Source organism: Simochromis diagramma, unplaced genomic scaffold (assembly GCF_900408965.1).
Source record: "Simochromis diagramma unplaced genomic scaffold, fSimDia1.1 OVJJ01000150.1, whole genome shotgun sequence".
Classification (NCBI taxonomy): domain Eukaryota; kingdom Metazoa; phylum Chordata; class Actinopteri; order Cichliformes; family Cichlidae; genus Simochromis; species Simochromis diagramma.
Genome location: NW_024387083.1, coordinates 1588675 through 1605183, shown reverse-complemented (window position 1 = coordinate 1605183; position 16509 = coordinate 1588675). Strand labels below are relative to the sequence as shown.

At 41.3% G+C, this 16509-nt stretch overlaps 1 protein-coding gene across 4 annotated transcripts in view; it reads left to right on the top strand.

The window, feature by feature from the left end:
- The first annotated feature begins 315 nt into the window (after positions 1 to 315).
- Positions 316 to 16509, top strand: part of LOC120742449 (microtubule-associated serine/threonine-protein kinase 1-like) — a 53428-nt gene continuing 37234 nt past the window's right edge. Inside the window, exons 1-2 of one of the 4 annotated variants that reach the window (XM_040045756.1) lie at positions 316 to 1282; positions 9509 to 9537. In XM_040045756.1, the coding sequence (XP_039901690.1) occupies positions 1244 to 1282; positions 9509 to 9537 (68 nt within the window). In that variant the 5' untranslated portion in view covers positions 316 to 1243. Of the gene's footprint in view, positions 1283 to 9505; positions 14114 to 16509 lie in introns of all 4 variants that reach the window. The other 3 variants (XM_040045757.1, XM_040045755.1, XM_040045758.1) reach the window with 3 other exon arrangements.

Sequence of the window (16509 nt, the reverse complement as noted above, 5' to 3'; positions counted from 1 at the left end):
GCTTCACTTATTCATAAGTAAGCGTTAAATGTCTTAAAAAAAAAACAAAGAAACGAACTTTTAAAAATGCTCTCACATGAGAAAAGAATGTGCCAAAGCAAAAGAGAAAAACTTTAATCCCGTGTCGCTGTCTGTGGTGCTGATTTAGGCTCTAACAGGCCTCTTCACACATCAGCTGAAAAACTGCCAGCTCCAATCTAAAACTGTCTTTCAGGAAATTAAATCAAAACAGCAATTAGGGCACCACTACAGCCAGTGTGTGGTCGTAGCCTGCTGGGCTGGATTCTGTGGAAGAGTGTTTGGATATTCCTCCATTCACCCCGGAGAGAAGAGCGTCTCTGTCGCGCGTAGGAGGAGGAGGGGCGAAAGGGAATCCCAAGAAGGGGCTACAAATATCGCGTTGCTGCGGTGCCATAAGTAACCGCTTCACCCGAGAAGAGAGAGGGTGGAGGAACGACGGGTGGGTGAAAGAAACGAACAAGAGTTTTACTTAATGTGTGTGTTTTGTTTTTTTTTTTGGAGGGGACGTGCGTGCGCTCTCAGACACGAGGTGATGTTGACCGAATCGGACAGGCTCCTCCGCCGCGAATAAGCGGCAGTGACACCCTGACCGAGGGGCTGGGGCACGACGCGCGTCCGTACCACCGTGCAGTTATGTGTAAAATAATCGAGTGTTTGTTTTCCCCCCTCGCCGAGCCTTGAACGCGCTGTCCTTTGTGGCCACACGTGGAGACGAGCTCACGTTTTCTTCGTGGAGATTGTCGTGAAGTGACCGAAGTACTTCAGTGTTTGGATCGGCTGATCGCACATGGACGTTGAGTTCTCCGGGCCTTCGAGTCGCTCAGCTGGGCAGCATCAAAGCGCACGGACCACTGGGAAAATGTCAAGGATGCTCCTAGAAGGAGCCGCGGAGAGAGCGGCGTGATACTCAGCCGAGGAGACAGAGGACGCCGATCACAAGTGCAGCTTAGAGAATAACGGTCGCTGATTTTAAGGGGCTTTTTTTTTTTTTTTAAATAAAAACAATGGGACCTCTTGGCACGTTTTCGTGGGCTTCTTCGACGTGACACCGGACACACAGGAACTCTGTTGCTGCTGCTGTTGTTGTGTTGGTGTTGTGCAGTTCGGGCGTGAAGTGGAAGTAGCATCCTCACTGGGTCACAACCCAGATTAGTGTAAGGTGACAGAATTGTTTTAGTGAAGGGGAATCCCGACCGAGAGCCACACGGCTCGTCACTGCACCATGGATGACTCGGGGATAATACGGCGGCGGAGGCTGCAGGTGAGCTGGTCTGGGCTGGAATCCGATTTTTGTGTTAAATCCATCCTCTTCCAGTTGTAGAAACACAGTCATACATGATTACTACGTTCAGACAGACTTTATTTTTACTTTTTGGTCAGACTCTGTCATTGAAGCCGAATACAGTAGCTATACTTTTCCAGCAGACACTGCAAATGTTTATCACTAAAAGTGAAAAGTTAACACATGTGTTTCTTAAACCCAGCACTCATCATTAACCTGTAAATAAAGTTGTTGGGGTTTTTTTTAGCCATTATAGATGAATGGTTGCACTTTAACTTATTATCGGTGGGCCTTATATTAAACATGGTTGAAGTTTCAATCAATGAAGTCAGCCTTGGCTGAAAGTAATCTGTGTGAGCCAAACAATCGAGCTTCAGAGTGCTCTAGATGCTGGCTTACAGACAGTTTTTTTCTGCTCCTGGCTCTGTATGATATCAAAGAATGGGGACATCCCTAATATGGGCATGTTGGGATTGGAGAAGCCCCACCCTCTTGCTATTCAGACGTTCTCCTGCAGCTTGTTTCAGACAGAGGATGAACTGAGGGGTACAAGGAACTGATGTTTATTTTGAATTGTGAATCAAGCACAGCTACTCTAGCAGAGACAATGAATGGAAAAAAAAAAACATGTTGTTGGTAGGCCCTTCCACAATGGATGGATCCACATGTTTGATCTGGCACAGATTTTACTCTGGATGCCCTTCCTGATGTAACTTACCCATTTATCCCGGCTTGGGACCAGCACTAAGAGTGCACTGGCTTGTAATGCCTTGAGGCTGGATTTGTGTCTCCTACTAGTCCCAAACTGAGAATCTTCTCTGTGTTGGGCAATTATGTTAACAAAATGGGCAACACTGTAACAAAAATCTTGTTCCTCAACCTCTGATTTTTTTATTCATCAAAGGTTGTGGAAATAATATTCTTTTTAAACTTTGCATTTTAAGGCAATCAGAAGAACAAAAACTGTGTTAAACTGTGTTACATTGTGTAAAAGTTGCCTTTCACTTCCTGTCAGTCAGCTGATTTAATTATCCTTGTTCTAGTTCTCATTACTGTAGTTCTTTAAGATAAACCTTCATAAAGTTTACAACAAAAATCAGTTATTTCTCCATCTGTCCTGCTGGAGACTCGCAGCGTGTCTCTGGTGTTGAACATAGTAGCTCCACTACACTCAAACATATATATTTTTCATCATTCGTGTCACATACGTGTCATATTTTAATAGTAGTTTTTCTGTCATAGTCAGTTAACATCCTCCTGTGAAGCTCATGTCAGGATCACACTCATGTACTTTTTAAAAGTCTCTTTAATGAGATGTTGTAATGAATGGCCACTCATGCATACTGATCTGCTGTGCTCAAATGACTGCGTTCATCCATTATGAAGCAGCCTGCTTAACCACAGGTCATACCCCCCCCCCCCCCCCCCCCCCCCCACACACACACACACACACCCCACAATCTTTGTTTGATTCAGTCAAGTGAACTGTGGAGAGATGAGCCTACAGGCCGGGCAGACTGCAGCCAGCCTCCTGTGGGGCTGCACGCTAGTGTGATTATGCAGTCTGTGCATTTCATTTCTCTCATTCATTCGGTTCATATTCTGCCAGTTTCGTTTACCGAGACGAAGGATTGTAAGCACGCGCTCCGAGCTCCTTGAAGCCAAATTGACCCTCGACTCTGTGAAAAAGAAAAAGAAAGGGAGTGGGTATAAGGGAATGAGGGGAGGATTAGTGGTGAGGTGTCCTGATGGTTTCATGTCTCATCATCCCCACTGCTCAGCTCACTGCTCTGCTGCTGTGATGTATGACACGAGCTGTAAGGGAATTAATCATCATAGAGTCACACTCGCAAAGTCCCTGGCATTTTATAGATGGAGGCCGGCCATCTGATTGATTTAGTGTTTGTATATGTGAGGGAGGGTAGTGTGGTAGAGGGAGGGAGAACGTAGACTTCTAGTTTAATATGCACATTTGGGCTATTTGCATGAGTTTTATTCTCTAATGTGTGTGTGTTTCTGAAATTGTGCGTTGACATGTGATTGGCTCTGTATGTCCTAATCAGCGGCTTTGTCAGTCCCCTGGGTCTCATCATCCCAGCCGTCACTCGCTCCCTCTTTCACACACAGACACACACAATCATTCTCTCAGCACCATATGGTGACACGCCCCGCTCCCCTGCAGTTGCAGTCAGGGGTCACACCCGTGATGCATCGCTTCAACACGGCAAACATGAAAAAAACCCACGATCTTTGCTCCTCGTTATGCTGGCTCCTCTCTGACACTACAACCTCCAATAGGCTTGCTGGCAAACACGCAGAAGATATGTCAAAAAAAAGCCTGGTTCATCAGAGATGTGTGAAATAGCTACAAAACAAACTGAAATTTGTAATTTCCACATTTTTCGGTTTGTTTGTTTGAAGGAATAGTAACTATAATCATTCCACAACTACAGTACAGAACAACGTTTTGCAGTACTCACGGCTTAACTGAAATGAATGTTTTTGATGATGTTGAACTGGCTGAACTGGTTTTCTCACTCCTCCTTTGCAGCTGTTTCCTGTGTAAAATATCTGTGTTGCATGGCTTGATCAAACGATACTTTAGCAATCATTAAGAAGAAGCTAGGCTGCCATTGTACCAACGTTGCCATGTTCAAGAAACCAGAATAAGATGATTTGAGTTTTGTGACATGGTGTGTTCTCCTGTTAGAAGCACCCATTAGAAGACGATCACACTGTGGTCATAAAGGTCAGCAAGTAGACTGTGGTAATTAAAAAGTGCTTAGCTGGTACTAATTGTTCTATTGTGCAGTTTTTGGTGAGCCCAAACTGTGGCCTGAGTTTCCTGTTTGAAGCTGACAGGAGCGGCACTCAGTGTGGTTTTTGCTGCTGCTCTAGCTCATTCACTTCAAGGCTTGCCTACATACCTTGGTTCTACTGAATCATAATTTGTGATACTATTGTCTTCCTATCAGCTTGAAGTAATCCATCCATTCTCCTCTGACCTCTGACATCAACAAGAAAACTGCTGCTAAAGAGATATTTTCTCTTTCTCAGACCATCCTCTATAAACCCTACAGATGGTTGTGTGGGAAAATCCCAGTAGATCAGCAGCTTTTGGAATACTCAGACCACCCCCTGAAGTGGTTAACACATTCAGTTGGCAAGTGAAAGGTTGCTGGTTCAATTCCAGCCAGATCTACAAATCCCCTTTGGGGTTGTGTCAGAAAGGGCATCCGGTGTAAAACTGCCAAATGAAACATGTTGAGCTACTCTCTGTGGTGACCCCATCTGACAAGGGGAGCAACCGAAAGCACTTTGTTCTACTTCTCCTTTATATATATCACAATGTTACACCCCTACAATACGTTTTTCTTAGACCAGCTTCTTACAATATCATATAACCCTAATGTAAAAAACAAACAAACAATATATTTAATATCTTTTTTTTACATGTCATTTTTTATTCAGTCTTGTTGTTTTCACAAATCACCAAACCATCTTTTCTTATGCTTGGCATGCCTCGTCCTCAGCCGCTCTGCCTTTTTGTCAGCCTCATATCTGTGAGTCAGTCACTGCTGTAGACAATGGCAGGTCCGGGCTCTGTCTCCTAGCAGCATGACATCCCTTGATTGATCCCTGTTGTTCCTCCCCTGCCCGGCTCACCACCATTTTTCTTTGCAGTGTCTACAAAATGATTGAACTTGCTGGCGCATCCCCACCGAGCAGCAATGTGCTTTACAGGCATGCGGCTCAACTAATGCCATTTCATTATCACTGAGGCCTTTAAAAAAATTGTAGTGCAGCCAATATGACTTGAAGGACACTACAGCAAAGGCATATTTTATGGCTGAGTTACATGAGCAGCCAGTGTGTGTACCAGGAGACAAAATTCACTGGCCTTTCAAGTCTTTGTTGTTTACTGCCTGCATCAGGATGCTCGCCCCTGACTGGCTGTAGCTTAATGAAACAGCAGCATCCAACATAATTTAAAAAAGAACACAAATTTGAACATCCCTGCACATTTTAGCCCTGAGCTGTGAAAAACACAGAGAAATTTAAAAAACAACATTAAAACAGGCCTGGACTGTATCTGCAGGTTAGATATTAAACAGCCCAGCATTAATCTAAATGCAAAATGATTGTGCATAAACCACAGTTATTACAAGTAACCCAAACAGTGGCACAATTGCCCTGCATCTAAATATTCATAGATACAAAGTCCTGAAACACAGACTCCCATACTGTCTTGTCAACTGTGTGACATCCTGGGACTAAAGGGGATCAGACAGTCATTCATAAGCTCAAACTTCCCTTTCGTTCCCTAGAGGACGCACCCAAACCTGGATAATAACAGTGTAGTCGCTCCTGTTTGAGAAGCCAGCAAATACAGCACGGGATTGTGTAGCTTCCTAATCTGTGATTGGTGAGCATGACATGTTTGTGACAGAGCCTCCCATCTGTTGTCAGTCACTGCTCACCACCGCCAGACTTCATTAGCGGGACTCGGGGAGCGTTTAGTTTGAACATCAGCCTCGGACGGTGGCTTTTAAATCAGCCTCTGACGTAGAAAACGCAACCATGCAATGAGCAGTAAGCCTTGCATCAAACTAATTATGCCACAGGAGAATTAAGGCACAGGCTTCAGATCGGAGTGAGGATCATGTTTCCTTAACAACATATTATCTTCTGGAAATGCTGCAGTTAGGAGTCACAGGTCGATTTCGGAGCATAGTGGTGCGCTTGTGTTCTGGCACACTGGTCACTGATGAAGCAGAGACTGGAATTAGGAAGTCAATTCATCACCTTGTAACCTTTTAACAGATTAAAATGGAATTGAGGATTAAGAAGGGAATTCAGGTAGATACGATGTGACAGCAATGCCTAAGAATTACGGAATGTAAGTGAAGGTGACAAAGAACTATTTGATTGGATTTTCTGAGGTTAATAAAGGCCGTTTCATTCAAAGATTGAATAATTATCATCTACAGACCTGCAGATTCACTCCACAGTTTGGACTCCCAGGTATAATTCTGAAAAGCAGCAAAAGATATTCATGGTGCCAGTTTTTTTCTCTCAGACATGAATAGATGGCTGTACTTTGTTTAGTGTGCCAGCTGGTTCTTTTTGTCTAGGCATGCCTGAACAAAAGAGGTGTAGTCCTCTCTGCTCCTCTGTTACATTTGGACTTTATTCTTGTTGCTGCTAAACTATTTCTGCTTCTTTAGCAGACGTCCCTACTATCCACAAATAGTTCAAGCTAATTTGCAACATTTTGGTGATTTGCTGCAGTGAATGTCACTGAGAACACTGAGGTCATACGTTGTTGAATGGTTCGTTAATTAATTCGTTCTCAGCTATTCTGAGCACGTGTTTGTTTGAAACATTTTGAAAATAAAACTCTTAGCCTGTGCATGTTACATCTCGTCCTGTTTGAGGATTTATATTTTCTCCAAGATGGTGGTCTGATCTGGCCTAGTCAGTCACAGCTGCTACCTAGATCATTGTTACCTGATTGTTTTGGGGTCTTGGACTGACATTTCAAGATGTCAGTTCGAGAAAGTGTGATTCATTGATTTATCTTAAGTGAAAATCAAGAGATTACGGGCTATTCTGCTCTTAGGCATGCCATCACCAGCTCTGCAAATTTGGCTCAGTTAGCGCACTAAGCTAACATGTCTATTTGTCTGTTTGCCTATTTGAGTCATTCATAATGCAGTAATTTAGAATATAAAATTACCCTTTGGGACTGAACTAAAGCATGCTTGTAACCATTCTTCATCAGGTAAATCATCTTTCAAATCTGCCTTCCATGCATGCAGTATAATATCAGATGATTCTTTGCAGTTACTAACAAATAAATCGTATAAAGGGACCCCTTCCCTCTAAGATGTAAAAAACTTTAAGGTGAAATCTTCCAAGGTAGCTGGAGAGGAAAGTTGTAGACGGCTTGGCTAATATAAAATTTTGGAGATATTTTAAATAATGGTTTTCATTACTGCCGTTGTAGTTGTTTGAATTACTCACCTCAAAGTTGAAATATTTTGACCTTAGTACCCACTTACTGTTACTATAGGTTATTTCTTTACTATAGGTTAGTTGTCACTACAAGTCACTGAATTCCATTGACATCCAGGCGTCCTGCTCACTATATCAATACTGTTCTCCCCCTGTGTCGACGCCTGTTAACATGCTAACAGTGATAATGCTAACAGGCTGATGTTTAGCAAGTGAAACGTTTAATATGTTAAGCTGCATCTAAACTGGAAGCGACCCGCTTTTCACACGAAGTGAAGCTACCAAACAATCTTTTGCAGGCATTATAGATTCTGGTTGCCTAGGCACCCTGTAATGTATTTACTATCAGCCATATGTCAGTCAACAGTATTATTCAGTATATTGGTAGTCACTTCACCAGGTAGCTAAGAAAAGTTCATTTCATGCCTCACGTGCTTCATGCTGCTGGGGTGTGAAGTTGCAGAACGTTCATTAATGTCCATCCGTTTTATTCCCTCCCAGTATGGACAAAGCCTTAATTGTTTTAGTTTAGCGCATTAGCATGCTAAATTCTGCTCAGTTTAAATTTTGACCTGATGCTGTTACTATATGAAAGACAAGTGATTAGAATTGATGAGGGCTCACCAAGTCATTCAAATCCATCCAGAAAATTTTCACAAAAATTGAAGGTGATATTTTACCTTAGAATAAAAAAGCAGACCTAAATAGTGAGATTAGCATCTACGTTGCCACTTTGAATCTCCAGGGAAAAGGTATTACATTGGTGGACCCTGGACTCAGCTTCACTGTCACTAAAATACAGCACCTTGCAGCTTGTAAAGAGTTTTTATGTGGTCATTTCCTCTGGATTAAATTGCTACTCTGCAGCAACATTAGATGTCAAGTGTAGTTAGGGCTTCTCTGTATAGGTAACCCCCCACATCGCAGATGTTCTTCATGCCTTTTGCTCTTGTAAGTCATCTCTCTTTTCATCTGACAACTCAGGGTCAATTAGCCTGATCAATGAAGGACAAAGTGAAAAAGGGATCAATGAGCTGAATATTTAGTCAGATTTGTTAACGTGTAAACCCTCGGGACATTCTGTCGAACAGCCGTGCAGCCTGCGTCGTGCGTCTGATCCTGAGATGAGGAGAGGACCAGTTTAGTGCTCTCTGTTTAACTAAGAGTTTTCCATTTGGCTTGACAATTATCATCTGTGTCATAGGCTTAACCTTGTGAATAGTGGCTGGGGCTCTCAGGCAACAGAAATGTAAAACTGTGTTCTGGCATATATCAGTATCAGTAGGAGCAGGTCTGCACATCCCCATCCATTCGTTCAACCTTTATTTGAAGGTTAACTCAATAATTACATTGACTGTGGTCAGCAGGTGGTCAATTTGATGCTAACAGCACCTTAACAACTTTACCCTGTGTGTGACAGGAGCATGTGTGAAGCAGCTAATGCATTAATTGCATCCATTTCCAAACACTGAGTAGTATCTCATATCTGACTCTCAAGCACCATATCTTGTATGACGCACACAAAGACACACAGAGCTGAAGGCCAGAAGACTCCAAGATAAGGTTGCAAGCATAAAAGCACATTTCCCCACGGTACCATCCACCTCTCACCCACCTCTCCGCCGCTTGTTTAAACTCTCCGTCTCCTCTCTGTCGTCCTCTAGTTTCGTATGAAGGGTTTGTAAAGATCCAGGCTGTGCTGGTGTGAGATCTGCTTATGCTCATGCTGGGGTTTTTTTGTGTGTGGTGCAGTTGGTGTCTGCTGTTGTCTCAGCCCAGTGTTCCTGTCCATCTGGACCTGGGAGGTGGGGGGTGGAGGGTGGGATGGAGCAGTTGCCATAGTTTCAGAAAATAGCAGAAGTAGTTTGAAAACACAGGCAAAAATTAACTGTGAAACATGCACACACAAAATGAAATGAATCGGGATAAGGTGATGAACTAATTGTTATCAAACCTCTCCAGGACCAGAGCTTTATTATACTCAGGATATAGAAACCGATGTGAACCCCTACCACAATAACAAGCCATGTTTCTGAACACGCTCAAAAGGTGCGCCTGCTACTGTGCTCATGTGATGTTTTATTTATGCTCTCCCCAAATTTCATAATATCTCATAAGAAAGAGTATGTTTCTATTTTCTGTACCTGATCTCTCTTTTTGTTCTTTTCTTTGTGTTTCTACCAGAAGGATTTGCCACTGCCTCGCAAAAACAGCAGGTGAGTGTTACCTTTGTTTAACCCTTCCTTTCTTCTCTCTATCCCTCTCTCTCTACCACCCATCCACTCTCTGGGGAAAGCACAATGTTCTTCATGGACAAAAAAACAATCATACCAAGCTGCGGTACATCTTGTTTATCAAAGCCTCTCTTCCCGAGCGTACATGAGGCTGGGAAGCTCTCTGGGATCACAAGCATGCTTTTCACATTCTGTCTGAAAGCTATGAGGATGCTTCAGTAGTGCTCAGGGTGTGGAGTGTGGATTCCTTGTGTGAAAGAGGAGGATGAGGTCTCCTGAAGTAATGCTGGAGTGTGTGGAAGCCTTATTAGGCCAGTTGGGAGCTCCCGGCGCTGTCCATGGTGCTGAAAGCCATGCCGCATTCTCCAACTTGTTCCAAATTGTCAAATTTTTGCTATCTGCATAAATCCCAAATTCTATTTTGGGACCTAAACTTTTTAATTTATATATTAATGATATCTGTGACATATCAAAAAGGTTAAATTCTATTTTATTTGCAGATGACACAAATTTTTATTGCTCTGGAGAGAATTTGAAAGATTTGGTTGAAATTATGACTTCTGAGATGTTAAGATTAAAAAAATGGTTTGATGCAAATAAATTATCTTTGAATCTGACAAAAACGAAATTCATGATATTTGGCAATCGTGTAAAGGAGGATGAAGTCATTATGTCCATTGATGGAGAATTGATTGAAAGAGTTACTGAATTTCGTTTTTTGGGTGTAATAGTAGATGAAAATTTGACATGGAAATCTCATATTGAGTATATTAGAAAGAAGATGGTTAAAAGCATTTATATTTTGGGAAATGTAAGAGATTTATTAGATTATAAAACAATGCGCATTTTATATTTTTCATTGTTTTTCTCATATTTTAGTTACTGTGTTGAAGTTTGGGGTAATACATATGAGAATACTATAAAACCTCTAAACTTATTACAGAAGAAAGTGATACGAATGATTCATAATGTTAAATATAGAGAACATACAAATAAATTATTTATAAAATCAAAATTATTAAAATTAGGAGATTTAGTGAAATTACGGACACTATTAATTATGTTTAAGGCTAAAAATAATATTTTGCCCTTTAAGTTACAAAGAGTATTTTTAATGTGTTTCGGGGGGAGAAGATAGTAGAAGGAAATTTTATTTTAAGCATCAGCTAGCTAGGACTACACAAAGATTAATGAGTCCAACGGTTAGGGGTATACGACTGTGGAACTCTCTTCATTATACTTTAAAGAATTGTATAAGTTTACATTGTTTTAAAAAGTGTTACATGCTTAAAACGATAACTCAATATGAAGAATGCGAATGAAATTGGAGTTCATTGAAAAAGGATCCTTTATAATTTTTTGTTTTATTTATTTTCATTTTATTTTTCTCCTTGTTACTATGTGGAGTGGTATATTCTGATTGTAAATTTGTTGTTTGGTTTGGGTTAGGACCGGAGAGAAATGTTAATATTAGTTTGTTCCCTGATTTTTGGTGCCCACTTGTAATATAAGTTGGATTGTAGATAGGGGGCAGGGTTTAATAAGAATATTTTCTTCTTCCTGCTCCTTTTCACACATGGTTGTAGTGCTTTATTGATAGAAAGTGTGGTTGGTTTGTTTGATCTGTTGTACCAAGTGTGAAATAAATAAATAAATGAAATGAAATGAAGTAGGAACATTTATTAAGTATTTGGTTGAAATATTATACTGTTTAATGGACTACAGTTAAAGAGCCAAAGATTTTCAATCAAGGGTGGTTTACCAGTGACGAGTGACCTGTTTGAGAAAACGGTCACTGGAGACACAAATTACTTTTGGGCTTGCGTCAGGAAGGGTATCCGATGTAAAGGTCTGGCAAATCAAATATGCAGGGCTACCTGCTGTGGCAAACCCCTGTGAGAAGGGAGCAGCTCAAAGTTGTTATGTGACAGAAACATAAAAAAAAAAAGTTAATACAAGTTTAAGAATTGTGCTGATGATTTTTTTTTCGGACAGGTCCAGACTACCCTTTCCTTGTGTGAAGTGTGGAGTAGTCTCCACACTTTCTGAAGGTTCAAAGTTTTTCTTGATTCATTGGCTGCTTTTTCACTCACTGTCAGTCCAGTTCTTGTATCTGACCACTTTTAGGAGATTTTAGAAGAAGTTTGTTAAGTCACTAATAAACATCACAGACAATTTAGCAGATAATCTATTTTAAAGCCATTTTGTCGCAATTTGTCACAAAAGCACATAATTTGTTTCCATTTCTTTCTTAGTTGAATATATAAAATATGCTGAAGATAACACAGCTCTGCAGGCATAAAATAGTATTTCTGCACCAGCAAGCTGGTTCCCAAAATGCTAATAGCCAAGAACTTTCCATATCCCAGCATGGGATGCAGTGTGTCCTTAAAAAAATCTGAGGAAACTGGACAAATAGAGGGGAAAAGAAGTGACAGGCCAAAAAAACCTAAACGAATAGTGTCTGAAAGTCATGTCCTTAAGAAATAGGAACAAATCTGGCACAGGACTGGAGAGATACTTCAGTTGATCCATCTTCTGTTCAATGAAGCATCATCAGAAATGATCTTAGTAGAAAGGTAGAATGGCTGTCAAAAGCCATTTTTAAGAAAGGAAAATAGGAAGAAAGGGCTTAGATTTGGCAAATTACACAACTGGATGGAAAATCAGTGACAGCTGGTCTGATGGAGTGATGAATCCACATTTGGTTAAAATCATTGTCAGTATATACAGAGGAAGTCAGGATGATGGAGGCTCCGTCATGGTTTGGGGCTGCATTTCAGTAAGTTGTTTTGGAAGATCTTCTCAAAACTGATGAAATTTTGAATGCAGAAAAGTGATGAAAAATAATAAACATGCAGTACCATTAGTGTCTGATTGGCAACAGCTTCAGCTTTCAGTATGACAGTGATCCCAAACACACACTGCCAATACAGTAAAAGCATACTTAGACAGAGAAACACCAAGAGCACAAAACACAACACGATCAGTCACTGGACCATCCAACTGTATTTGTGTTGTTGGTGCTTTTTGGTATATTTTTGATTAATTTAAGTGTCTGATAGATAACATAGCTTGCTTTCCCAGTAGCAGACATATTTGGGCCTGTGGTGAATGTTTACGTGGGCAAGCCAGAAAGTCATGAGTCATGCTTGACACACAGCAAGGCAGGTTCTGGGTGGGGCAGATTTGGCCCAAATGTCACAACATACTTGACATCTGTCCCTCGTATTGTAAGCTGGCAGCTGAGTTGCGGCAGCCAGACTCAAGCTGAGTCAACACCATCAGTCAAGGCCATATGTGGCTCATAGAAAACTGCAGATGTGGGTCACATTTTTGCCAAGAGCCCGTCCAAGAAGTCTGTGTTTTGGTTTTGCTGAATTAAATTCTGGTTTGTAATTTTTTTTGTATTACATAAATAATTAGAAGGTGTTCATGTCTGTGTAGCACACCTGTGCATTTTATGTGTGTGTCTTACTAAAGTTTGTACTAGCTGATGAGTTAGCAGGCTAGCTTTAACTAAAAACCAAAACAAAGGGAAATAGAAAACTATAAAGCTTTAAAATGAGAAACCACAAACCAGTGGGTGCTATCACCGTGGTTACATCATCTTTTATGTATTGTCGCACTGACCTGTCAACAGTCTCTTGTGCCCACTCCCATCTACACTCAAGCCATCCCAAGTCACCATGGGTAATCACACATGCAATGATGGCAGGGATCCTGTTCCCGACTCTGTTTGTTTCCAGACCATTTTCTTCAACCATCTCATCTTTTCCACCTCCTCTCCCTTATTTTACCATCTGAATTCAGTCTGTCACTGTCTCCTCTGCATCACGTCCCATTTGCCTCTGCAGGACACCACCAACCCACTATGTATTATAGATGAGCTCACTGGAGTTGGCTTCAAATTCAATCTGCCTACTGCAACCATTCATGGGTAAACACAGCCATTGATAGTTTGTGTGTGTGTATGCACGTCTGGCATACTACATCAACATTAGCTCCGCTTTTTGATCCCATTCAAATCATTTTTTTTTACTTATGTAACTGTCCACATGTCCTTGTCCTTTGGTCATTTCTTTAGTCGCTGCTGAGATAAATTAACCTGCCTGTATTCTCCTTCCTTCATTCATGGAATAAACAGCCTGCAGTTAAAGCTTTTAATTTCGCATCGACTTCAGAGGAAAACACAAAACAGAAGCACAAGTAACTCATAAAACCACATTGTGTACTATGGCACCTCAGCCTTGAGAAAATGACCCATAATCCCCTGCCGCCTTTTGTTGTTCCTTTCTAAAAGAGAGACCCACCCTTCCTCCCTGCATCCCTCCCTCTGTGCTGTGCTCCCTCTCTCCCTCTCACTCTCTCTCTCCTTTGGTTCTCTTGCACACTTGCCCAGACACACAGACACCAGCGCACCTCTAAAGGTTGTGGGAGCCACAGTATGCGTTCCATTGCGATAGCATTTTGCCAGAGACCTGCTGCTTTCTGACTTCTCATCGCCCAGCTTTCAACTACACCGAAATACAAGCAATATGTTCCGACGCACTAAAAGGTACACCGAGAGGCTCGAGACAGAGCAGAGACGATTCAGTTTCTGTGATGTAGGGTGTGGTAGGACCGGCTATCTGTTTAATCTCCTGATCCTCTGTCCTTTTTCCTCTTTCCTACAGTTTCTGCAGTATACAGATAACCTCTACTCTGATTTAAAAACTGCTCTTACTGAAGGTAGCCTGCATGGAGTTCAGTTTATAAAATGTTGCCATTAGAGCCAATGTAAAAATTAAAAGTTGCATGAGATGCTTTTATGGTTTGCTGTTAAAGTGATAATCAGTCCAATTAATTTAATGCTGAACCATCTAAAACGATCCAGCTGCTTCAGCAGAGACCTGACACATGCGTTCACTTTTTTATCTGTGCCTTTTGAGGAAAAGCTAGTAGTGAAATATTATTATTAAAAAATAATAATGCATCTGTCTTCTTGTTGGGGATGGCCAAAGCATCACGGATCTACTGAAAATGAAAAGTTAGTAAGAATCCTGACTCTTGACATCTTGACATATATATTGTATATAAGGCCCTCACTAAAACAACTAGACCCTGGCAAAAGATAAGTTGAAAAGTTGCATCAGTGACTCATCACAGTGACATTTCTAGAAGCACAGCAAGTAGACCGATTCACATTTGAAGTAATCAGTCAATAATTATATGAGCCAAAAATGACTCAAGCAGAACCCTACGTTTAAAATGGATTTTTATAGACTGTGATTCACCGATGCTGAGGTATTTCTCTGGACTTGGATGACTGGGTTGGTTATTTGGGGAAAGTGTTCTTTGTAAGATATTGACTTCCTGTCAGGCGTTTTTACTTTCATTTCAGCTGCAATTATATTGTGAAACACAGCAGCTGAAAAGTGCAACTATAAAGAATAATGTCATTATCACATTTTCTGAATTAATAGTCCGAGCCATAATACAACTCGTGCTTAATAGATACTTTTAATCACTCCATTGTCAACAACCTGACAAAGTGAGGTGACATTTGGGCACTGGGGGTTTTCTCTTTAGTAACAGCAGGAGTGGAGGTCATACTGACTCGCTTAGTGACTTTATTCTCCATTCCTGATCAGGGATTAAAATAGCTTCTATTACAGAAGAGAATAGACTCTTGCTATGGCCCACCTGAGCCCAGACGCACAGGCAGACAGATGGGAATATGCCAAAGTCTCGCCATTTTAGTATCTGCCACACTCCTGCAGTGATACTGAAGCCTAGCGCGTGGATTTAGTTAATGAAGAATGATCGGAACACGACACTTTCAAACACTTCCCTTAAAAACATATTTCTGAGGGACTAAAGCAACGAGATACGGAAAGAAAATCCCAGTCAGCAAAGACGGAAGAAAGGCATTGGGTGATTAAGACAAGGAAAGCGATGGAGGTTGAAAAAGAAAGAGGTTGTGCAAGAGGTGAAAGGGGGAGAGACTGAGATAGCATGCAGGGCCCTGGGGTGATATCTGTGTCTGCTCGTCCATTAGGGACCAACTCACTAAGGTTACGTGAGCGCGTTAGAGATTCATACTAGCTTTGACTGTCCTCTCTCACTCGCTCTTTATTTCTTTTTCATCTCCCTGTCATGCACTTATTCTGGTCGTACATGGGGCATGTTAAGTAAGGAAAAAACAGTTTCTTCAGATTGAAATTTTGGTTTTTCTTTATTCATGTGTGTATAAGTGTACTTGAATGGCTGTATTTGTGGGGACCTGCATTTTAGACCTTGGAAGTGGGGACATTTTTGGAAAGTGAGGACATTTTGGCCCGTGCTTACCTTCTGACACATCTTAAATAATAATAAACAAAGTTAAGCGTGCATGTGTTGTTCTCATGTCATGGGGACGTGAGAATATGTGTTGGTTGCATTAGGGGACCTGACTTCTTTGTGTGATGATAAAGGCCCTGTAATGTAAAGCGGTGTGGTGTGATAGTCGATTTATATTCTTTTTATGTAGTACACTTATGTATACTTACTTGTGCAGTGCATGAATTGTAACAATGTATTGTTCTCTCTACTCAGTGATGGTAATAATGCCCGTAACATTTGACTGCTAGACACAGCGTTTTGGGAACATAGGTTAAGTGGGTGATTTTAGAATGTCAGGAGTCAGGATGCTTTCTCTACAGCTAAACCCCTTCCCCACATTGGAAATGCCCAACCATAATATAACTGCCATATGCAGACATAGCAGATCTCTCAAGGTTTCTGTAAAATTTCTTTTCCTGCCCCCAAAGATGAAGAATCTACGGATTGAAGTATTCTCATATAAAAGGTCTCCATTACTTTTATTACTGTCCTGACATATGTAGTGTAGCAAGACCCAGTGTTACAGGCATCAGGCGCTAGAGGTCAGAGAGAAGTGAGTGGAGACGATGTGCAGTAATTGGTGAGTGTTGT